The sequence below is a fragment of the Pan troglodytes genome, chromosome 13, assembly GCF_028858775.2.
Source record: "Pan troglodytes isolate AG18354 chromosome 13, NHGRI_mPanTro3-v2.0_pri, whole genome shotgun sequence".
In the NCBI taxonomy this organism is placed as follows: Eukaryota; Metazoa; Chordata; class Mammalia; order Primates; family Hominidae; genus Pan; species Pan troglodytes.
The window spans coordinates 109,303,366-109,327,898 of NC_072411.2; the positions used below are offsets into that span (position 1 = coordinate 109,303,366).

The 24,533-nt window shown below is 41.1% G+C and overlaps 1 protein-coding gene across 9 annotated transcripts in view; it reads right to left on the reverse strand.

Annotated features, from left to right (window-relative positions):
* Positions 1-1,177: 1,177 nt before the first annotated feature.
* Positions 1,178-24,533, reverse strand: part of KLF7 (KLF transcription factor 7) — a 98,783-nt gene continuing 75,427 nt past the window's right edge. For 5 of the 9 annotated variants that reach the window (XR_010149847.1, XR_010149846.1, XM_054679239.2 and 2 more), the window contains 2 exons: positions 14,497-14,620; positions 6,426-7,324 (listed from right to left, as the gene is read on the reverse strand). Coding sequence is in view for 7 of the 9 variants with exons in the window: in XM_054679239.2 (XP_054535214.1) it covers positions 7,273-7,324; positions 14,497-14,620 (176 nt within the window). In the remaining 2 variants the exon portion in view is untranslated. Of the gene's footprint in view, positions 7,325-14,496; positions 14,621-24,533 lie in introns of all 9 variants that reach the window. The other 4 variants (XM_054679242.2, XM_063790684.1, XM_054679243.2 and 1 more) reach the window with 1 other exon arrangement.

The following is a 24,533-nucleotide window of genomic DNA, read 5'->3' on the forward strand; positions in this document are numbered from 1 at the left end:
GGCAGCTGATGCTTAACACTTCAAAACCATTTTCCCGGCCCCTGCAGCACCTACTGTTCTCTTCACCTTGAGTTTTATGAGAGCAAGAACTTGATCACTCAGCTTCCCTTCCAAACCCGCTGTTACACTCCTGACACCTGTCTGTTTCCTGTTCAGGGACATGAGAAATGTCTGTGTCCATGCAGCAAATTCAGTCACACTAGCCACGGTTTCTAAAGTAAACATTTATTGGAAAGTTTCTTGTCAGATTCATTTGATTAGGGATAGAGGTTATTCACCACCGTATCCACTTCTGTAAGTCCAAAGAATGCAAAGAAAGCTTGACTACTGCTGTGTCCCATGTGACAAATGTGTTTTACTGCTGTTTCCTGTGAATGACACCACTTCTCTCGGGGAATCGCTGAGCTCGGGATGCTGAGGCGACACCACCAGCTGGGTTCTCTACCTTCCTCCTTACTGGTGATGCTCTTTCCTGGAAGTCGTGTGTGGCAGAGATTTTAGTACTTTTCTTTTCAGTTCTGAGAATTTTCCCTGGGGCTTTCATCTCCCTCTCTTCTCTGGGTCTGAAGCTGCTTGTATTTCCATCTAGTTTTTTGTACTCTCCACAGCCGGCTGGATTTCCTGGCTTCCGGTTACCCATTTCCTCTCCACTCCAACCATCTCCTGTCATTTTACTGCCCCCTACCCCTCACCTCAATTATTCCCTCTGATCTTTCCGCTTCCTCCTTCCTTCACAAACTGCTTCAAAGATCCTTTCCCAATAGGTTCCTATTAAACACCATCCCAGAACAAACTGCCTCCTTCTCTCGCCAAATAAACCGCTTTCAATAAGCCTCTCCCAACCCCCTAAACAAATAACATCTTGTAATCTCTATCATTCTAAAATATTGCTTTTCATAATCTCCAACAATTGGCTCCCTTTTTCCCCTTGAAGAAATAAACTCAGTGACCCTTATTTGGGCATTGAGCTGCCTCAATGAAACTATAAAATACACACATACGCCCACACACACACAACTTCCCAAACGAAGATAACCTAATACAACCTTTTGCTTTCCCTTTCTCCAAGAAAGAAAACTTTCACGAAGTATGTAAGTACCCACTTGCGTCTTTCGAAGATTTTTTTCCCCAGTGAAACAAGCTAAGGAGAAATACAGTAAAGTATTCCAAGGCCAAACACATTCTACTGTTTATTACACATATTACATTCTTAAATAAAAATGCGTCACATAACATTTTTTGCATAGATATCTTACAATATACCAATTTAAAAAAGAATTATGAAACAGACCAGTAACAAAAATAAATTTCTTCTTCATTAATAATTTTGTAACATTAACATACCACCATCATATAATACAAATAATAGTTTTAAATCTTAAGACTTTTGTACAGCAAAAAAACTTGACAAAGTAATATATTTATATATATATATAAAAAGCTTAAAAAAAATAAAATGTCAAAAAAAGGCATAACCGAGGGCTATAAGACTGGGTACTTCTGTGATATATTATAAATACCAGAGAAGGCCTGAGAGAATGTGACGGGGGGAGGCGGGGAAGGAGACGGGGCTGGGAGTAGGTCTCTCCAAACACACTTGTTAGACACATCTGGCAAAAAGAAAATGTATAGTGCAAAAATAAATTTATTCAAGCAACTGTTAAGAGGATAATAAGAGATTTGAAAGAAAAGTTTCAGTGGCTGGGAAGTTGTGTGGGAGTAGGAAGTGGGAGAAGGAGCTTGACGCGGGGGCGGGTGGGGGCTTGTGGAAAGGAAGGGGAGGCTTCAAAAACATTAGACATTTATTTTTGCCTCTGTGTTAGCAAGGAGATCTTGGCCATTAACAGGTGTATTTTTCCTCCCTGGAATGAAGCAGAAGTGAAAGATAAGGAAATTAAACTAAGTCTGGGTTTAGATAGGAAATGCATGCTGGGAAGAAAAAACAAAAAGGTTGAGAACCAGCCAATAAGCCCCAAAGCCTTCAGGACCTAGGTTTGCAGAAATCGTTCTGCCTCCAGTCCAAAGGCCTAGGTTTAAAATGTCCCCTCTGCCCACCCCCAATCCCTCCCCGCTATGTGGAACTCCCAGTGTGGTTTCGATATACTGGCAATTATAAGCATCCATCCCCCCCAAAAGATATTAGGCACTGGTGGCTACTCCTCCGAAACGTCAGTAGCCTGTTTTCCTTCCGTGAAGGTACGACAGGTACATATGCGCATGTCTAGGTGCGAGCATATATACCACCCTCATTATGCTGACGTGGGGTCCATCTCATGGCAGTAGACAGAAGCTGGACTCACAGCAAGTTACGATTCCAAAGCTCACAGTTGAAAAAAAATTGTATAAACAGTCCCCAACAAAGAACATTATCAACCTTCCCTCATGACCACTGAGAGGGAGCCCTGTTTGAAAAGAATATCTTGTTTGGGATATTTGTGAAGTGATGGCCCAGGATTTCTCTCTCTGTTTTTGACACCTGTTTCCCGAGGACTTTTATGTTAAATGCAAAACACCTGAAAAATACAGTACTATATTGGAAGGATGCACATAAGAAAGTTAACTGCAGCTTTATTTTTCCCTTTTCTGGGATCTATTAGGAACCAACAGAGGAGATTTAAGAGTGTTAAAAGCAAGAAAAAACCCTGAAGCCTCAGGCAGTTCGTCATGGGAGGTCACGTTATTTACAAGAAGTTTCTGCTTCCTTTCACACATTTCTGTTGTTCCATCTCAAGTATTCCCAAAGATCCTCACTGAGGAAAGTAGGCCATCAAAGAGACATTGATGTATACTCAGGATAGGCCCTCTAGTTTTCAAACTGAGATATCACCATGTTCACCGAAATTTAATCCAGACACCCTGAATTTGAGTCCTCCCCTCCTGCCCCCCCAACTCTTGCGCTTCGCAGGTGGCCACTTCCCGAAAATGCAAAGGAAAGCTTCCAGGAGTAAATTTCAATCAGGTTCTATTTACTGAATGTTCATTTTGGCAATGTTCTGGGTGCAAAATTGTAGCCAGAAATGCTGGCCCTCTTAAGATTTCAAAACAATTCTAATAAACTAAAAAATGAACCTGTTTTAGTTAAATGTGTTGCATCTTTATCTTACTTTGCCTACCTTCTTCCTGCTCCTAAAAGCAACTCATGCAAAAGAGAAGACAGAAGCACTTCCCACTTTTTACTTAACATTTTATGAAGTGACTTCCATAAAGGAAATCATTTTGAACCATCAAAACGAGTCACTGGGTTTTGTTCTCGCAACTTGAGTTTCTTTTGGCTTTGCCATAAAATGCAGGAATAAAGGCAAGAGGCAATGTTTCGAATGCACTGGAAGAGCCATCCAAAAGCCCCATTTCTTTCCCCTTTGATGCAAATAGACATGGATAATCTGGAAAGCTTATCCCAAACAAAAGTCCTTATAAAATCTTCTCTGAAGCCAGAGAAGATTTTTTAAAACTAGGATTCAGTTCTGCTAATCAGGCATGAGGTTGGCTGTCCTTTTACCCTGTTATCATCAGGCAATCAAAGATGTACAAAGGGCACAAGAGGTGCAGGTGGAGAGGAGATGGCGTCGAGAGAAGAGGATATTTGAAGGGCTTTGCAAGGGAAAGCACAGAGAGAGGAGGAAATGGTCAGCATGAAGTTCATTTTGGGGTCTCCAATATTTTTACAAAAATGCAGCTTTGTCATGGAATCTGAACATCTCTTTTTCTGGATATAATACTCATTACCACCAGGCATTGAGCTGAGCCATTAACCATGGGTGGGGCAGGAGGCCAGTAGCTAGGAGCAGCATTATAATTTCAGGTTTCCATGTCTATGACTTACAGTCATGTGGCAGGAGAAAGAAGTATAATTTGAAATTACAAAAAAAAAATTGTCAGTGGCTTAGAAACTCTTTTTCTACATGTCCAACTCTGAACCCTGGATAAAAGCGTGCTTGTTAGGACACCACCAGAAACACCAGGCCGGGTTTTTCCTTTCAAATTTGGGATCCCCTGGAGGGTTAGGAGATAACAATTGAAATGAGAAAGGGGTTTAATGTGTTTCAAATGTCCATTAATGCACTGTTTTAAATAACCAGTCCTCTTGGGAGCAAAATGTCTTCAGGTTACTTCTTGGAAAACCTGCTCGCTCTAGAGGCTCTTAGTAACCATCTCTGCCACTGCAGAGGTGACGGACGTTTTATTACAAATCCATTTCCAAAATGATCAGGACTGGTCATCATTCACGGGTGTCAACTGGGCTAAAGAAGAACAGTTTCAAAGCCATCCACTTAGCACCCACCAAATTCTTAGGCCAATTCTCACAGTCAACAAATGACTCTGAAGCAAGCAAGCACCACCATTGAGTTTCAATGCACCCTGCTCCGAGAAAGGTCAGGAGCAGATTACAAAGGACCTCACTGATACAAAAGAGAGAGAAATTACTGAACATTTCAGACACTGATGAGGACCAAAGGGCCTTTGTTCTGCCACATTCAAATGAGACCACAGATGACAATAGGGAGCAAACAAGCAATGATTACTCTTTTGCATTTTTTAAACTTTCTTTTTAATAGAGCCTTGCATTGGTCAGTTCGAAAATTAAATTAAGTATTATAAACCCTTAATAATAGCATTTCGAGAGGCAAGAGCAGCTCCAGCTTGGGAGAGAACATTTGCAAATCGTGGTGGCCATGGCTTAATGCCATCACTGGCGTGTGCGTGCATTCATGCTGGAGGCTGCTACATAAAGGAAAATAAAGGAACCAACAGAATTCAGGGTGTCTAAAAGTTTCATCTAGTGCACTGACTGGAGGCGCTACAGTTTAATACAGCTGAGGTTCAAGGTCCCTCACACATCCTTCATCCAGGAAGGATGCACCACACATTCAAATATAATCCCATGGTACGCCCTGATGGACTGGCCACAAAATGCACTCAAATGCAGTAGAGAACTACGAGATTGTCAGCAAGCAGTGCTCCAGAAATTGTTTTTAAGTCATGTCTAGTTTTAAATCTTTGGAATAAAACTGATTTTTAATACCCTCCAACTAACATACATACAATTGCCTCCGGCAAATGGACAGATTTTGTGTGTGTGTGTGCGTGTGTGTTAACGGGTGTTCTTTTTTTTTTTTCATTTTGTATTATTTTGTGTTTTTTTTTGTTTTTGTTTTTGTTTTTTTTGGTCTAAATAGAAAAAAGGAAAAGGAGAAAGTAAATTCTTAGGGCCAGACCTCGAAATGCCCCAAGTGTCCAATTGGCAGCTATAGCATTTGTGAGGAGGTTCCTTTGCCCTCAGACGAGTAGTTTCAACATTTCAGTGAAAACAAAGGTTGCAGAAAGCTGAAAACCCAGATCTTGAAGGTTGCTGTCATATATGTGTTTGTGTTTCTTATATTATTTCCTTTTGACTTCAGTTTTGCATCCCAAATATGTATGGGGTGGCATTTTAACAGTCAATGAGTCAAACAGTCAAAGGAGGACAGGAGGGGAGCCAGCTGGTAGGAGGGAGCAGCAACCGTGTGTGGACCAAGCGCCATTTTTGTTTTATAGACGTGTCTTGAAGGGATGGTCCCAGAATATACAAAATATACAATCTGTCCTAATAACCACCCCGCTTGCTTGCATAGGCCATTTGATGGTCCTAAAGGCAGTCTTTGGAGTTGAGGCCAGTGCCAGCTAGCTAGGAATGCGGGTAGATAGAGACCACTACTGGATGTGTGAGTGTGGCATGACAAGTAAGGACTGTAGACTCCTTTGGAGTCAGCTTGCAGAGTAAATGTGAGGCCTCTGTTAATCCTGGGGGTTCTAGGTCACAAGTCATGGTGGGCCTAGCCAAAAAAAAAAGAAAGAAAGAAACGTGTCTCTCCTTTTACACAGCCCATGAGAGAAACACCTCAACCTTTTCCTTAAATGTCAACCCTTCACTCCCACAATGGCGTTTTAAATTGTGTATTGTAACAAGTAGGGGAATAGGAGCTCAGAGGGCATGACAGAGAAGACAGGATGATCTTTTGTGAAGCCACTAGACTTGGGAGGCATCCTCAGTTTTCCCCACTCCTGGAAAGAGTGATATTTTTGGCTTTTTGTCAGGTCATAAACCAGAGTTAAATTAAATACGCAGCTGCCCTCTGAGACTAGCGACATCTATGCTGTAACTGGTTATGGGGTAGCAATGACACACAGCACAACGGTTGATCACTATGAGCTGAGGTCATCATGCCTCAAGGAGGATGAAAGAACTGTGATGTCCCATCTGACTGGCTGCTTCGAGAGCTGGACATCCAGGTGCCGAGAGAGTCCTGGAGAGGTTTAGTCCATGGAGAAAAGATAAAACATTTAAGCTTCCAAATAAGCTTTTCAAGTTTTCGTTAGCAAAAACGGAGAGATTAAAAAGAAAAAATCTAGCACTGGCAATAAGGTGAGGCTCAAGGGATATACTGTGATTTATCATCAAGGACTTTATTCTCTTGGCCACTTTGCAGTCATGCTAGAAGTTTCCAGAATCCCTAGTGCATATGGTGTGCAAAAGTCAAAAAGTAAGAAAAGAAAACTCCTCCCTTGAGAGTGAAGTCTACAGAAATGCAGGCCAGAAAGGTGTAAGGTGTTATTCCAGTCTGCCGCCGCTAAGGCCGTTGGGATCGACGCGAAAGATCTCAATAGTACTAAGAACCAAAACCAGTCAACAGTTCTGTGAGGAAGTCTGACGCACGGAATAGTAGGACTTTTCACACACAAAGGACAAATAAACCAAGAGTTAATTTTGGCTACCAAACTGCAATTTGGTTTTCTAGGTCATTTTCCCCCAACTATTTAAAAAGAAACATTAGTGCTACACATATGCAACTTTAAGATGCTGGATTCTCCTATCAAGTTGCACTGAGAAGCAAGTTAAATAAGCCCCTCGGACTGCCGTCCACCTGCACAGACGTCACATCCATTTTCTTTGATTTCCATTGGCAACAGCGGGAAATAATTCCAATAGTGCTGAAGTAAGCAGCCAGTCTGCCTTGCTGAGTTCACCTGGTTTCCTTCTTCATCTTCTTCCATCTGGCTAGGGCAAGGCATAAAGAATAGACGTATATATTTTAAATATAGTTGAGTGCATGACAGTGTGTATGTGTGTGGGTCTGTGAGTGTGTGTTTATGTGTGTGTGTGTGTACAGAGGTTTATAAGTGAGAACTTTCTTCTGCGAGGCAATGGGTCCCCGCCTGAAGTCCAGCCCCCTGCCTCATGGTGTTTCCTTTAGACACTAGCCAATGCCATGGCAACTCTGGCCTTTCGGTTTTTTAGATATGTCTCTTCATGTGGAGGGCAAGATGGTCAGACCTGGAAAAACACCTAGGAGATATAAACAACAAGGATATTAGAGAACTCCCAGCAAACAGCTTGACTTGCATCACTCCTTAGGAAATGATTTCCCTTACTTTAAACAGAGACAGTGCACATGCATTGAGAAACAGGGCCATGTGTTGGGAAGGTAAGTTTAAGGGGCAAAATGTTTGGGTTTAAATCCCATCTCGTCCAATAGCTGTGTGACTGAGCACATTAACCTCTCTGTACTTTAATTCCTCCTCAGTAGAGTGGGGATAATTATAGCATTTACCTCATAGGTGGGTTGTGAGGATTAAATGAGATGATCTATGCAAGGTACTTAGAATACCGACTGGCACACTGTAAGATCTCAGTGCATGTTAACTGTTATGATCATAATTGTGATTATTAAAGAAGAATGGGAAAGTGCTTTTGAAACCTGTGTCATGCCTGCATACTGTAAATATAATAAAGAATAATTAGTCTATATCATCAAAGGGTGGAACTTTGAAATTTCAACACCCAGATTTCAACCCTAAACTTTACAATGAAAGCCTAGAAATACTGCTTGTGATACTACTTACAGGCTTATCAGACACTCTATATTCAAGTCAAAAAAAAAAAAAAAGGATGAAGAAGGGTGCTCAGTTATTGAGTATGTTACGATATGTAGGCACTATGCTAAGGGTTTTCCTAATATCACGCCATCCTCACCAACCCTCCATGGTAAGTATTCTCACGCTTTGTGTGTGTGTGTGTTGGGGGCAGAAAGGAGGGGGGTGAAGGAAACTGAGGCTAAGGTGTTTCTTGGAACCTAAGGCCCATAACTGAGTGCCTTCTTCATGTCAGAGTGGATCCAGTGGTCATCTTCTTTCCTCTTTCCTCTAACACCGGCTATTTGATATTCTCTTGGGTAGCAACCCTTCTGCATTCTCCTTTGTGTGAGGCTGAAGTTGTGGCCACAGTACTCTGCTAAGCAACAGCCATGTGACCTGTAAAGGCCAATGAGAACCAGCCCTGGGACATCTGCTGGAATTATTGGAAGAGAGAAGCTCTCTTTCCACTGGGATCCCGGAGTGACTGGTGTCTATACTGCCCTTGTGGTAAACAGTTGGCTTGAGAATGAAGTCAACAGAGAAAAAGGGGTTCTGGGGGATAGAAAGAGTCCAGATGATAATATCAGAGAAGCTGGATCCAACGAAGCCTAAAGACAAATCTAATTCTGTTCTTCTTAGTTACCTGAGCGCATAAATACCCTTGGAGGCTAACTGCAGTCTATAACATACAGAAACCTGACTGTATGGGTGTTTCCAAATCGCTGCAGGCTTCAATCTCAGGTTCTGAATGAAATCCCAGTGAAGTCAGCCTACATGACAGCAGTCATTCTGAGCTCTGAGTGTATGCTTTCCCCCTGGATCATTCGCCTGAAACTAGCTGCTTTCTAACCTATGAGAAAGTTCCCAGGCTCCCTGAAGCCTGAGACACCCCTACAGTCCAAAACTCCTGTCAGAATGTTAGCAAGCTACACTGTTCAGGTTAGCAGGGTTTCCTGTTCAGGGCAGGATTTCCCTATGTTTGTTCATTCTTAAAACAAACAAAAAATATCCACCCTTTCCCTTGACCGCAACATTCTCCACACCCCCTGTTTGTGTCCATTCCTTAAATAGGTACATGTGTAGGATAGAACTCCAAGGGAATGAAGTGAAATGGGACAAGAGTAAAACGAAAACTACATCAAAATGCGAAAAGTACAACTGAAAACAATCTAATCCAATAACATGCTGCATAATAACAATTCCAATTATACCCGCTTACTTCCAGCCCTGACTTTGTATGAGGAAGATATTTAGATAATCCCTTAGAGATGCCTCTAAAGGGGCTTTGGTTTGCTATAAAACAGTGTCACTAAGTTTTCTTTAAAAACTAGTACTCCATGTCACTGGTACACAGAAAAATCAATATAGCCTGCAGGGAATTTAGCATCTAACTGGCATAATTCATGTCCTGAGGGTACAACTCAGTATTGCCCACTGCCTGTTCTCTTTCCCTCTCTCCCTCTCTTTCTCCCTGCCTTCTTTCTTCCTTCTTTTTCTCTCTTTCCCTCCTTCATTATCCCAACAACCTGGAGAAAGGAGATCCAAGTTGGGACATTCTGTTTGTAGGTATTTCTTTTTTAAATGTAACATCCTTATAAGATCCCTATAAAGAAGGTACCGTTCTTATTCCCACTACCAGATGAAATATTCATCAGAAAGAGGATTTGAACACAGGCAGTCTGACGCCAGAGCCCACACTCTTAGTCACATCTGCTTAACCACATTGAGAAGAAGAGAGAACTGGCCTGTCAATTTAAGGAGCTTCTGGTAGGCAGAATAATGCTCCCTCCAAAATGTCTATACTTCATGCCCAGACACTAGGACTATGTTTGGTTACATGATAAAGAATTAAAGTTGTGGATGGAATTAACTTATGAATCAGCTGACATTAAACAGGGAGATTATTCTGGATTGTCTGGTTGGGCTCAATGCCATCACAACGGTTCTTAAAAGTGGGAGAAGGAATTGATAGAACCAGAGAGATGTCAGCACGAGAAGGACTCAACAGCTTTAATGATGGAGGAATGGCATCATGAGCCAAGGAATGTGGGCAGCTTCTAGAAGTTGGAAAAGGAAAGGAAATGGATATTCCCCTAGAGCCTCCAGAACAAAAATGCAGCTCTGCCAAAACCTTGAGTTCAGCCCAGTGAGACCTATGTTGGACTTCTAACCTGGAAGTTTCTAACCTACAGAACTGTAAGATCATAAACTTGAAAAATATATAAACATGATACTAAATTTGTGGCAAGTGGTCAAGGCAGCAACTAGAAAATTAATCCTGAGGTTAAGCTGGTCAGGCCTGAGGAGGATGCACCTGTGAGAAGCAACAACACAGACACCCAGAAGCCTGCCTGTCCAAGAGGAATGCAGGGATTTGAGATGGTAAAGAGTGAAGAGAGGGCCTGGCAGTGGGAAACCCCTTTCCTTTCCTTTCTATATCCTAGGAACTCTCGGGAAATTAGTATTCTTGATACAGAACTTTATTTGAAAGAACCATTCGGTAATATATGTGTTCGGCTTTATTTCTGCCTTTACCAATTACTGGGTATTTAGCAACATATGTATAAGCATCTCCCTTTATCCTTCAAATTCAGGGAAAAAAAAGTGGAAAAAAGTAAACCAAACCTTTAACATGGTAGGAAATGTAACTGCACCCCTACTGAATCAAATGAGCATCATTATTTGCTCAAATTCCAAAAAAATGTATGATGCTTAGGATTAGACCAGGTCCCTTACTATTGAGGTTTTTATTTAAATTCAATACCCCAGCAAGGTACTTAGTCATGATTAACTTATACTTATTAATTTATACTTACTGAATTCCACATAGGAATAGTAAAAGGTAATAGATAAACTTGGCATCTAGAAGTGCAAAATCAAATAATTTTAAGAGTAATATACCCCTAGAGGGTATTTATAACTTTACAGCAGCCAGGTGACCTTAAATAAGAAGGTCCTTAATTATTGAAATTTGTACATAACGGAGAACTAGTCAACCCCACAGTCATTTCTCTCGTTTATGAAAAAGGCACACTAGGCCAGGCGTGGTGGCTTGCGCCTGTAATCCCAGCACTTTGGGAGGCTGAGGTGGGTGGATCACTTGAGGTCAGGAGTTCAAGACCAGCCTGACCAACATGGCAAAACTCTGTCTTTACTAAAAATACAAAATTAGCCAGGCGTGGTGGCAGGTACCTGTAATCCCAGCTTCTTGGGAGGCTGAGGCAGGAGAATCGCCTGAACCCCGGAGGCAGAGGTTGCAGTGAGCCGAGATCGCACCACTGCACTCCAGCCTGGGCAACAAAGCCAGACTGTCTCAAATGAAAAAAAAAAAAAAAAAAAAAGGCACACTAACGTCACATAGGGATTAAGTCAACAGCAATCTCCTAGGTGACCAAGAGGCTAAGATACGGGCTGGTATTTCTTACCACTTGTAAGTGGGCTGACATAAAGATCAAAATGCACCCTCTAAACTGCCCAAGAACTGGAATGTACTATGCTAGTAGCTGTCTCCCTGGATTATAACTGCACTGAGTCAGTCGGTAGAATGAGGGCCTGCATGTTACCACTGATGGAAACTGAGCCCTATCTACCACCATCAGCAGCCTCCAACTCTGTGGGTTGAAAAACCACTTATCCCTCTAGCCACTGGTCACTCAGGGGGGCTGCACTGTCCAGTCAGATGGTGAAGAAATGGCACTACTACTGTGCTTTCTTTCCTAACCCAAACATGAAGCCAGAAGTCACAAAATCCAGTGTCTGCAAGGCCAGGCAGATAAAGTATGTGCCGTGGGTCAAGTGTAAGAAACACAGCACTCTTGGGCTATCTGTTTCCACTTCCGATAAGGCATGGATACAAAGAAGTATAGCTCTTCTTGTAAGAAGAAACAACAGAAAGCAGGACAATACTTGGCAACCAATGGCTTGCCTTTGAGTTGTGGAGCCACAGGGAGTGTTGGGAACAGTGGAAACATAGTCATCACATGGCTATGGCAAATGGGTAATGATTGCTCTTCAGCTACATCCAATTACAGCCACATGGGAATGTGAGCCCACTGTGGCCAGATCTGATTTTTCCAGAGAAAGCCAGAAATACAAACTTTTTTGTGTGACATTTAACGATTTTAAATGTTGGCCAAAAAAAAAAAAAACCACCAAACCAAAAACGTCATGAATTTTTTAAAACTACCCTATAGGCAAAATAAAAGCATACGTTAAGACTTGGTACATGCTTAAGGAAAGGAAGTCTAAACCCTATTTAACTTCTAAATAGGGCAGTGTAATTGTTCAAATTTTAAGAGACAAGAGGTGGTGCACTCATATATACTGCGGTACCAACAGGATGCCATGTCCTGCCAAGGGCTACAGATGCCCTCTGTTTCTGAAGGTAAACATCTTCTAAGGAATGCCAACTCCCGGTCACTCCAGGCTTTCCTTTCATCTGCTTTGGGACCACTCCAGTTCCCCATGTTGCCTCCCAGACCTGGCTATTCTTAGCACAGTCACTGCAATTGAAACGCCAAGGTGCTGCCTGTCATGAGACACTAATGGGAATACAAACTCTCATTTCTGATGCTGTCGAAAATGCACTATTGGCCTGTGTCGCGGGACGCTGATCTACTCAATCTCCCACAAATACCATGTTGCAGAATTTGTACCATCTGCTCAGCAAATTTCTAGCTCCAGAAACTGTAGTGTATTTTAAAGAAGAAAACAAAGCAAAAGACTAACCAAATCACCCATCTCTGACATCTCTTTCAGTGAAATAACCAATCGGTTTGGAATATTTCTCCACGTAAATCATACAAAAGACCAGATTAAATCCAAATACATCAACTGCTGGAAGGTTGTAAATCAATAAGTCAGTTGATTTGAAGAGTGGAATACTAACTTTGGCAATTTCCCCATAAGAACTCTTTGTCCACATCCAATAATTACGGCTACCCATAATGCTCACAATCTCCAAGTAACAGCCTCCACACCCTTCAGAGCTGGGCAACTTGTGTGTACACGCTACCATCACACTCTGACCACTCACAAAGAATTCATCTTGGTCCCAGTTGATGTAACAGAACACTCTCCTTCAAAAGACTATGGACAGAGAGTCACCGTCTGCAGGGCTTCTTTATTAGCCAGAGTGAGAGAAGCATAAAGCAGAGAAACTTGAGATGGAAATAGAAGGAAGATGGGGAATAAGGAGAAACTCTCCTGGAGCATACTCTGTAGAAGACAGCTGCTGATTCATGTAAATACAGGAGGACTTCTAGGTAATGGATGGAAATTTAACAATAACTTGTATTCTTGGGTAGCAGAACAGAGTTCCAAGGGAATGGGAGACAATAACTGCATAAAGTACACTTCCTCAGCCCTGGGGTGGGAGGTTATCTCTGGGCTCCAGGACGCATGGGGTCTTTATTTAGTACTTAGAGAATGAAGATAAGAGGAAAATAGCTTCCCAGGAAGAAGGAAAAAAAAGGAAGAAAAACATAACTGCTCCTTCATAAGCATCCTAAGGGAGCACTAAGCCAACGTGACCAGTCTGGACACCCCTTCCCTATTCACCAAACACTACTACAGAGGAAGCCCTGGTGAGGGGGAGGTGTGGGACACAGGGACTGGGGGAGACAGGATGCAAAAGCGATCCCATTTCCTCCCAAGAAAAGCCAGGCCCCTGCTGCCATCCTGCAAGCTGGGGAACCCTGAGGCTTTCAGGGGCTTTTATCGTATTAGAAGCATTTTTCTCATCATAACCGAGACCTTTAGTATTGCATTAAAAAGATGGTTAATTTTCTTAAGCTTCCTTTTAAACACAGAAATAGGATTAGAAGGATAACACGCTCAGATGCAAGCCCATTATTTGATTATGTCTAAACCTAATCCTGCCTTCACCTTGGCCTGCAGAGTCTCCATTTTGGGGTTTATTGGTTGATAATGCCAGGGCTGTCAGATACTATTACTTGGGTAGTATCTGTTGCTACGTGCTCTTTCTTCTACTATTGAATGCAGAAGGCTTAAAATTGAATTACAGGAGGAGTTCTCAAAACCTCGTCATTTTTTGCACCCTTGTGCCTATTTTCAAGGAAGAAAGAATGATCTGGGCCCCCAAAGAGTGGGAACTCTGTTCAGTACAATTCATTTCCAATAATGGTTCAGAGAAAAGCCTTATAGTGATAGGAACCCTAACCTTCCTTCCATTAAGCAAGCTTTCTACTCTTTCTTATTACTATAGATGAGGGAAAGTGGTACTGACATTGATACAAAGATCAGAAGTCCCTACAGGTGACCATTCTCTGTCTCACTACTTTTCATATTATACTAAAGTTATCTGTCACATCTTGTTGATACCCAGTGATTAACACCATTTCTGGCTCAAAGCTAGTGTTCTGAATGCTTGTGTAACTGAACCAAGAATTCACACCACCTCTTGATTTCATGCAAGAGGGCACCCCCTCTTCTCACTGGTCCTCTCCATGGAGAAAAGGCATTCCCAGGTCCAAGTGTCTGTGAGTCAGACCTGTGATAAGTCCAAGCACACGGGTGCTGCTCACCCTCCAACCCACTTCCCCATCTCTCTTCCCTAGCCCATCAACTTCTACTTCTCTTTACCTGTCGCAGTGGTTGCATTTGAAGGGCTTTGCACCTGTGTGTTTCCTGTAGTGCCTCGTGAGCTCATCGCTTCGTGCAAAACGCCACTCACATCCCTCCCATGAGCACTTATAAGGCTTCTCACCTGCAAGAAGAGATGGAAGGACCGTGGTCAGCAGCAGGAACAAAAGGGATTACACCCAACCAGCCTGTGCTGCCTGCTGGTCAGGCTTGGGAAAGGGCTGTTTAACTCATTCCTGAAAGACTAGATTTCCTAACATAGTATACCACTGTCTTTTGGGTTTTTTTTTCCAAATCTCCTGGTGTTTTGTTTTTTGTTTTCTTTTTTGTTAACCTTCAAAAGTGGTTTCACCAGATCCTCAAATCTGGAGCTGTCATTTTAGTTCCCAGAGTCAGAGCATTTCCTTTGACTGGTGAAGGATCAATTTTTATTTATTTTCGATTCCCCGGAGCACTTTCACCCCCACAGTCCAGGCAGAAAGGAAATGTGCTATTTTCATCTGAACCACAAATGCTTCTAATTCTATTTTTCTCCAGAACCTACACTCATTTGCCATTTCAGGCTTTTTAGTCTTCTCCCTCCCCTTCCCTCCTACCACAAGCTGCAGCCAGGTAGCTGACTGACAAAGCAAACAGCTTAGGTCTCCCAGAGCCACCGTTCCTTCCAGTAAATGTGATGGATGGACAATGATGAGAAAGGTCTACAATTTCAGAGTAAAACAAAAATCACTTGACAATCCCTGGCATTTATGGAAAATACTATCACAAAAGTCTGAGTTAGGAAGCTCATAGCTTAACAACTGCAGAGTGTTCTTATTAGAGAATAATATACATTATTGTAAAATATTTTTAAAATCAATTTGGAGAGCAAGGTTTTAGCCACAGGGAAGCTGCTTATAAGCATGAAATTCAAACACTTGTGCTCAAGTGACCTTTTCACACAGTAAATACAGATGGAAGGATATGTAAGAGAAAGTACATGACTTTGCCTTAGACCTTTTTTTAACTCATCATATCTGTCACCAAACATGACAAATATTTACCCTTCCAACTGTATGGTGGACTGGTTCTAATCAAAAAGAAAAATAATCTTTGGAAACCTGTGAAATCATGAAGCTGAGTTACTGAGCCCCGTCACTGAGAGGCAGGTTAGTATGTGGTTAAGAGCTTTGAAGCCAAACTTCTTGGGATCAGCTTCTAGTTCTGTCCTTAATTGTCTGACCTTGGGCAGGTTAATAAACCTCTGTGTGTCTCTGTTTTCTTAGCGATAATAATAATAGGTACCTCAAAGGGTTTAGAGAAGATAAATCAATACACATGCATATTATATATTAATTAGAACAATGCCTGGCATATGTAAGAGTCACATAACTAATAAACATTAAAAACCGCCAAACTCAAAATTTCAGGATACCTAGGTGCCAAAGTACTATGGCATCCCATTATTTCCCCAGTTTTAAAAGCTAAATCTTTACTAGGCAGCCCTGAAGGAGACATTACCCAGGTACTATACTTGACCTACTTTCTTCTTTCCACCTTTCCCCTTCCCTTTAAACCTGACTACAAAGCATTCACAATTCTTTATTTGTATCACCTAGAATCAAACCAAACATGCTTGAAAATTTTATTTCATTAAATTGGTGCCCTAGTGAGCCACTGCTCTGTAAGACCCACAGAGAAGGGGAACGAGAAACACGGGCATTTCTTTTAAAGGGAACCAAGAGGACATGAAGGAGGGCTGGAGGCACAGGAGGAAACCCATTCAGTTTTGGAAACCAGGAAAAAAAGAGGATGAATCACTGAGCAGTGTTAAAAGTTCACCTTCTGGCTCCTTTAAGCCAAAAGTTTAGAAAAGATGTGCTGGCTGAAGAAAAGGTAGCCAAGTGGAGGTGCCACATAACCTTTGGAGTCAGCATACTTGGGATCTTGCTGCGTTCATTCCAGACTCTAGAACTCAGTGTATTTGTCTGTTAAACGAGGGTGAGCTTATTAATAAATCCATGTTTATAGTGAGGTTTCAATCAGTTGTGCGTAAGAAACGTTTGTTCAGCCTTGCATGCAGTCAGTATTCAGTTCCTGTCTCAACTCCCTTTCCTCTGCCTGTGTTCACAGAGGTTACTAGGAAGACAGGCCCTGAAATCGCTGTCAATAAAATCCTTCAGAGCTCATGGCTCCAGAAAGCCAAGTCTACAGACATTCTGGGTATCTGAAATATTAGAAACAGAGAGTCTTTTAAGTTTTAAGTATTTTCTCAGCATATTGATGGAGAATGAATCCAAAACAGGGAGTGTTCTTTAGGACTGCTCTGAATGAGTAGGACACAGAAGGGGAAGTAAGAGATCCCAGCACCCTGCAGGAGAGACATGTTAGCATCATGTATTTAATGCTGCTGATCACCCACTAGGCTCTGTTATCTCAAGGGGAAATCTGGCACAAACAAAAAAAGGAGAATGAGCCACCTAAGACTTTGGAAATTCAAAATGCCCTCCACCCATGAAGGCCTTCAAATGTAGTTAAAACTGGAGGTTCCTGGAACCTTGGGGACCAAACACACTTCAAATGCAATGAGGCACCTAGGAAATTCCATGAAATTCTACAGCAACAAGCAGAGACATCTAGTTCCCAGAATCAATCCCAAAATCGAACTGACTTGTCTATCACAGGCAACCACATTCTGAAGGACACAGGAAGGGCAGATAAAATGAAGAAGACTGAAGTGGACGTCTTTGGATATTTTTTCCCATTTCAAACTGTTTGCTTTTCCCCTTGCTGAATTCCTTTAACTAGTTTCATTTTGACAAATAATATCAAGGATATAGTTCTTTTCCAGAAAATGATAAGACTCTTAGTTACTTCCCAGTACAAACCAACTCTCCAACCCAGGAGCTATTTCAGTGTCCTCGTGGCTGTGTCCACTATTGAGAAACTGCAGATAGCTTGACTTAGCTCTGAATCTTATCACCTGACATTGTTTCCTGCTTGCGGCAAACACTACTCAGAATAAAACTGAGGACAGGCTCCTTTGTGCCCTGATATTTTAGTCATGTTACTATTATAGTGATTTATCAAGCTATTTTTCCACCATCTGGCTAGTTTACTGACAAGTTGCCATTCCTGCAAATACTAATAAAAAGTTTAAAATAATCAAGAATGCCCAATGAAGGAGCAGTGCCTGAAGGCAGAACTCGGAAATCAGAGAAGCAGAAAAAATATATATAAAGAATTGGGAATATGACTTTATATTTAGGGCACAGGAGTTGTGAAGTTAGACTGACCTTGTTTCCAGGTTCTATACCCACCTCTATAAACCAATTCCTACTGGAAAGGCAGGTCAGGGAAATTCTTCTGTCAGTATTTTCAGCATGGCCAAGACTGCATCTCCCTAAACACCAACAGCCACAGCTTGATCTCGGAGGGTGGACATATCTGTAGCCATGATACATTTGTTTTCATCCTTAAAAGCCTACCTGAAGATTTCTGCTCATTTCATCAAAGGCTGAATTTCTTTCTTTATAAAAGAAAAAAAGAAAGGCTTTCTTTATGAGAGAGAGGAAAACTGCACGTCAGTGGTACCAGAGCAGGTTTCATGCAAAATCAGCTCTTCTCTTTCACTCTCCCTTCTTTCACTTTCCCTTCTCTCCTTCCTCCACTCCAGATACTTCTCCTGGGTATAAAACAGAAACTGTCATGGCCTTGCACAACACTATGCTGTATCGCACTTGGAATGATGCACACTGTTCAGCTCACTGCACCTCTAGAGTGAACGAAAATGCTCAAGAGTGGTCTATGTGAGACAGGCAGATGGAAGAGAGATTTAAAAACCCAGGACTCCAGTCCAGGAAGGGCATGTGAGTGAAGGCAAGGACACCACCCAGAGGGTGGGTGAGGCAGTGAGGCTGTGCCCCCACAGCTCACAATGCTGGAGGCAGAGGACACTCTCAGGACCTCCTAAATATCAGGGTGAATATCGAGAACCACTTTCTCTGTCTGGCAACAACCCTAGGATACTTGTTTCCCTGGGGGAGTATATGCCACCTCAGAGGTGAGAGTAAGTCTCATCAGGTGAAAACAGACTTATAGCCAGATGAGGGCTCGTAAGGAGAGGTAAGGGTGCTTGAGAAACAGGACTGACATTTAGAGAGGTTAAATCACGTCAAGAACTCGCGTTCTCCCACAAAATTCATCTGAAATGAAATGTGGTCTAAACCAGTGTGGCATTTTGTTAGTTTCTTACAGGGTCACTCTCCCTGTATCGTGATCATCAGAATTGACTGATCAAAAAACACTGCCATAAATACTTTTTGAGCATGCATCTATGATATATGTAGGCTTATTCATGAACCATACAGATGTACTAATGTCCTATTAGGATATTATAAAATATATATTCAATAGACCAATTAAAAATGAGAATAAATTAAATATAAATAGAAGTCATACATATTTCTTCTTGCCTTCAAAAAGACTGTGTTGCACAACCCTACTTCTGGCCACTGCCCTGTAGGATAAATAAAAATAGCTTTGCTCTCAGCCCCACCATCTCACTGGTCTTAGGCCTTCCATTCATGGCTCCTACAGTCTATTCTACTTATAACAGTCAAAGCAATCCTTTGAAAATGTAAATCAGAGCATAAGTGACTCTTACAGGGGGACTTAGTCTATGTATTTCCATATAAATGGTCTCTTTGACATCCACTGGATTTTATGCATTTAAAAACATTATTCTGCAAAGGGTTCCACAGGTTTTGCCAGACTGCCAAATACATTCACCCCAAAAAAGGTTAAGATGAAATTAAAGTGTAAATGTTCCAATGGTTTTCTACCATTCTCAGAAAAAAAGTCAAAAGCCAGGCAAGGCTCTACAGTACAGCCTACATGATCTGGCTCCTGGCTACCTCTCCAATATCATCTCCTACGCTCCCCTCCCCGATTCACCACATTGCTGCCCTGCCTGCAGGCTCCCACCTCGAGGCCTTTGCACTGGCTCCTCGCTCTGCCTGGAACACTCTTGCTCCCTCACTTCATTCCGGTCTCTGCCTGAATGTCTCCTCCTCTTAGAGAACTTCCTTCACTATCCTCTGTAAAACAGCAGATTCTGTCACTTTCTCCATAGCACTTAATTACTTTGAAATGCAGTTGCATATTGTTTGAGTGTATTATAGTCTGTTTCCCTCACCAGAGCATAAGCTTCATGCAGACATCCATTTTGTTCACTGTGATACCAACAGCACTAAAGCAGTGCTTGGCTCAATCCCATCCAATACATTAAGTGAATTTAACAAAGCATCCTGATTTGCAACAAAAACCTGAATACACCTAGAGGGGCAGAACAGCCTGTGTGATTTCCAGTCCCTCACTTTCTAGGTATTAAACTGGTTTACGAGGGGAAATGTTTGCTTGGTTGCTTAAATCTGATATCCTTCTTTGACAAGGACTAAAATGTGGTAAGTTTTCCTTTACCATTAAATATCACTTCTACTTCTTCCCTATCTTCCACAGCCTAAATGACGAGGATCCTGAAAACTTCCTATAACTTAATCTCACACATAGGAACCTATCCTCCTGAGCAATATCCCCTCTGGGAAGCAAAGTGCGTCATTTTATGAAACTCATTTGTAATGTTTATCTCTGAAGATGTATTTGAGACAGCATAAGTGATATGTCAAACGTACTGTGCTATAGATTTGCCTTTAAGATAGACAGTGTAGCATAAAATATGAACACGTGGCAGAATCTTGCACTCAAGGTTTAAAATCTGTTGAAAATAAACTCACTAATACAAATGTTCTGCATTCATTTCCTGATCTGCAAAATTTCAAATTCTTAATGCAAGTTCTAAAGAGATTAGGATTTTGACCTGCCTAGATTTCTGTTATGACTAATCTTACCTGTTTCCTTTTATTTATTTATTTTTTTAATGTGGTTCTAGACATTTAGGTATGTCAAGGTCCTAGTCTCTTGAGGACTTGGATTAAGAATTTGGAAACTCTGCAGATCAGGAAATGGAAAAGAAAACTGGAAAAGAGGAATACTTTGCAATGAGTTAATACTGCTGCCTAGTACATCTCGAAGAAATCAGCAAAGACCCATCAATTGCTTTCACATCACACTCAGTCGCACTAGAGAATTTAAGCAAGCTGGAGAATAAAGACATTGTAGAGAAAGTGTCACTAAGCTTTCTCAGCACTGGAAACAGAGTAACCGGTGAATTTCACTCCATAGCTTGTCAATGTCTTCTCAACCTGTAGGTGATGCAACTAAAAAATACCTATGCTAAGTCACTGAATCTGCTTTGGAAAATTGTCTCAGAGCCCCTCTTAGATTCCAGCTGGGTCTTAAATATTTTTTTTCAAGGTTTTTTGCGTATCTGATTGATGGAAAAGAAAAATTCTTTTATAGAATTCCCAAAACATTTATAATAACTACTACATAAATTAAAAGGTACTCATTGATGATCCATGTGGCTTTTTCATTCATCCATTACTTGCTTACTCAAACGAGGTCCAAGTACCTGAGTTTACACAGTGCACCAGTCACGTTACAGAGCATGCAAACATTTGCCCTATTTGTTTTTATTCTTTTTTTTTTTTTTTTTTTCTGAGACGGAGTCTCGCTCTGTTGCCCAGGCTGGAGTGCAGTGGTGCGATCTCGGCTCACTGCAAGCTCCACCTCCCGGGTTCACGCCATTCTCCTGCCTCAGCCTCCCAAGTACCGAGTAGCTGGGACTACAGGCTCCAGCCACCACGTCCAGCTAATTTTTTTGTATTTTTAGTGGAGACAGGGTTTCACCGTGGTAGCCAGGATGGTCTTGATCTCCTGACCTCGTGATCCGCCCGCCTCGGCCTCCCAAAGTGCTGGGATTACAGGCGTGAGCCACCACGCCCGGCCTGTTTTTATTCTTAAAACAACTAAAAAACAATAACTGGTCCTGGGTTAGGTTTACTCCTCACCACCTTAAAATGTTTGTTCAAAAATCTGTAATCCAAAATTTAAACCATATCCTCAATGAGGTACAGCTCCTACTTCAGAATACGGAGAGAGGTGAGAAAAGATTTTGACTGAATACTGCAACTGCTGACAACAATTGTGTTTGTGTTCAATATAGTAGCCAGTAGCCACACATAGCAACGAGCGCTTGAAATGTTGCTGAGGTAACTAAAAAACTGAACTTTTAATGTAACCTTGATTAAAATTCAGATTAAAAAATTGAAGCAGTGTAAAAATATTTCACACTCTTATTTTGGTAGAACTGCATTTAACTTTCACCATTGAAAATTTAGCATGAGATACCCTGGAAACATACAATACACACTGGATCTCAAAGAATTAGTATTAAAAAAGAATGTAAAATATTTCTCACTAATAACTGTTTAAATATTGATTTTATGTTGAAATGATTATATTTTAGATATATTAATTTAGGTAAAACATATTAAAATTAATTTTACCTTTTATTTAACTTTTTAAAAAATGAGATTACTAGAAAATTTAAAGTTACATATGTGGTTTGCATATATTTCTATTTTGGACAGCAATGGCTTAAAATAGATTTTCTACGTAGAAACCCCATCGACTCAAGCTTAAAAGCTCATCCTTCCCGTATTTTTCTCCATGTCCAGCCCATAGCCTAGAATCCCAGTGTTCCCATTTTTACATTCCAACCCGTGGTAGAAGCACTCTCCCAGGCTCAAAATCTTAGAGTTATTTTTAACTGTGAGAAAGCTAGGGGAGGAAGGACTCAGTAAACAAGTCCAAGTACTCCACCTTTGTGGAATCTCTCCTCCCCACCCCTGGCTTTTATTCTCATTACTATCAACCTTGCCGTGTACAAGACCCTGAATGCTTCACCAAATGCAACCAACAGCAGCCCTTCTCTGTTTCGAGGGATCTCCTCCCTGTTGCTGCATCAGGATCACCTGAGGCACTTATTAAAAATGCAGATTCCGAGTTCCCATCTCAGACCTTGCGTATCAGAATCTGTTTTTAGCATCTCTGTTTATGGGTTCAGGAATCTGAAGAAATGACATTTAAGCTGAGATACGAAGGAGGAGTTAACCAGGTGCAGTGGGAAGAAAGCTCTGCAGATTTAAAAAGCAGCACATACCAAGGCCCTGGGAGCAGAAGCAGCTTGGTGCTTTTCAGAAACAGTCATAAAACCAAAAGGCTCAAAGAAGCCTTCTTCTCTGATCCCCACCCCACCCCCAAACTTAATAGAACGTTTGGAGCCTCTCTCACTGGCCAGGATGTGAATTTTGTTAGGGCAGGGGCCACATTTGACTTGTTCGCCACTTTATCCACAGTGGCTAGCACAAACGTTATACACAGTAGATGCTCAGATAATACACTTATTTACATATAGGACCCATAAATGTGCCATTAAGAAACACAAAATAATATTTCTCTTTAAATTGTTCTCATCCCCTATATCCATCTCTCTTTCCATAAGCAGTCCTCTAGCACAGTGGTTCTCAAACTTATTAGAATTCCCTAAAGGGCTTGTTTAAAACACAGGTTAGTGAACCCCACCCTGAGAAGTTCTGATTCAGTAGGTCTGATTCACAAGGGGAGGGCCCAAGAATCTGCATTTCTAACAAATTCCCAGATGATGCTGATGCTGCTGCTGCTGGTCCAGAGACCATACCTCAAGAACCACTGCTGTAGTGGGGAAATAAAATGAACTCAGCATCAAAAAATAGATTATTCTAGTTCTGGCTCTGCCACATAATAGCAATGTGGCCTTGTAAAGGTATTTAATAGCTTCTTTGGGGACTTATGGCTCTTAACTGTGTGGGGAAGGAATTAAAAAAAAAAACTGTCCCATTTCCCTATACTCATGAAGATTCGATGGAACCTAGTACCTGAAAGTGACTGGTCAGTTACAAAGTCCCAAATGAATAAAAAGTGTTATTAACGGTGTTTGTTATTAAAGTTGCTATTCATAGTGGTGATATCAACAGGGAGTTTACAGACACACAGGAAGCCAGAGAGAGATGTGGAAACAGAGAACTTTGTCACCTGTATGTCCAGGGCAAAGGCACAGGGCTTCTCTATAAGACTCAAACTGGAGCCCAGCCTGCCCCGTGGAGCACAGCCATGGAAATACACGGGACTAAAGAAATCCTTTGGGGTCATGTGCCATTTTTAACAGCTATTAACTTTTTCTAAAATGTTTCTTTTGAGACAAAGTGTTAGATTCTTGGTGAATTTGTTTGAAATGTTGGAGGAAGACTGTGTTGGTCATGAAAATTACTTACCAACCCAGATGCTGAAATAAATGTAGCTGTTGAAAATTAAAGAACCTTTGTAATGTGTAATTTGTTATTCCAATACATGTGTTTTCAAATACTGTACCATGTTTCTCATAACCCAAGGAATGCCATACAATTATTTTTTATTTAATTAAAAATGTATGCAGTATTCTAGTAGTTTCTAGTGGGCTGAGTGAGGTTTAGCCAACAAACACCACTGCTCCCCACCACCCCGACACAAGGCAAAACAAAAACTCATAACTGTTTAGGTATTACTATAATTTTCAAAAGACTGTAAGCTCACTTAAGAATTTAGACCTCAACAACACTTATACCTGAAGCTGTATGTTCTCAAGTTTTGAAACAGGTAAGCATGATCATTTGGGGAAACTATATTTATTATTTTTTTTAAGCAACAAGTTTAATTTGCTTGCCTTTTTTGTCCATTTTACTTTGTTTTTGTTCTTTTTGTTTATCAAGGTTAACTTCAAAAATTATTTTTATCAGCTTTTTTGGAGTTAAATCCAAATAAAACTTAATGTCATCTTGGAAATTTAAATATATTTTGGTGATTACCAGTTACAATAAAGTTAAAAGCTAGGTATATACTAAATTTGAAGAAAAATGTTATTAAAACATTAATCTTTCCCTTTCAAGATGACAACTACACCATGTGAATCTGTTTGAAACTCATTTGTAGAACATTTTTTTTCCATTTAGCAGCAATGTTATCACTCTGTAAGTCAAGTTCTCACAATTCAATTTGATGTATTAAATAGAAATTTGATT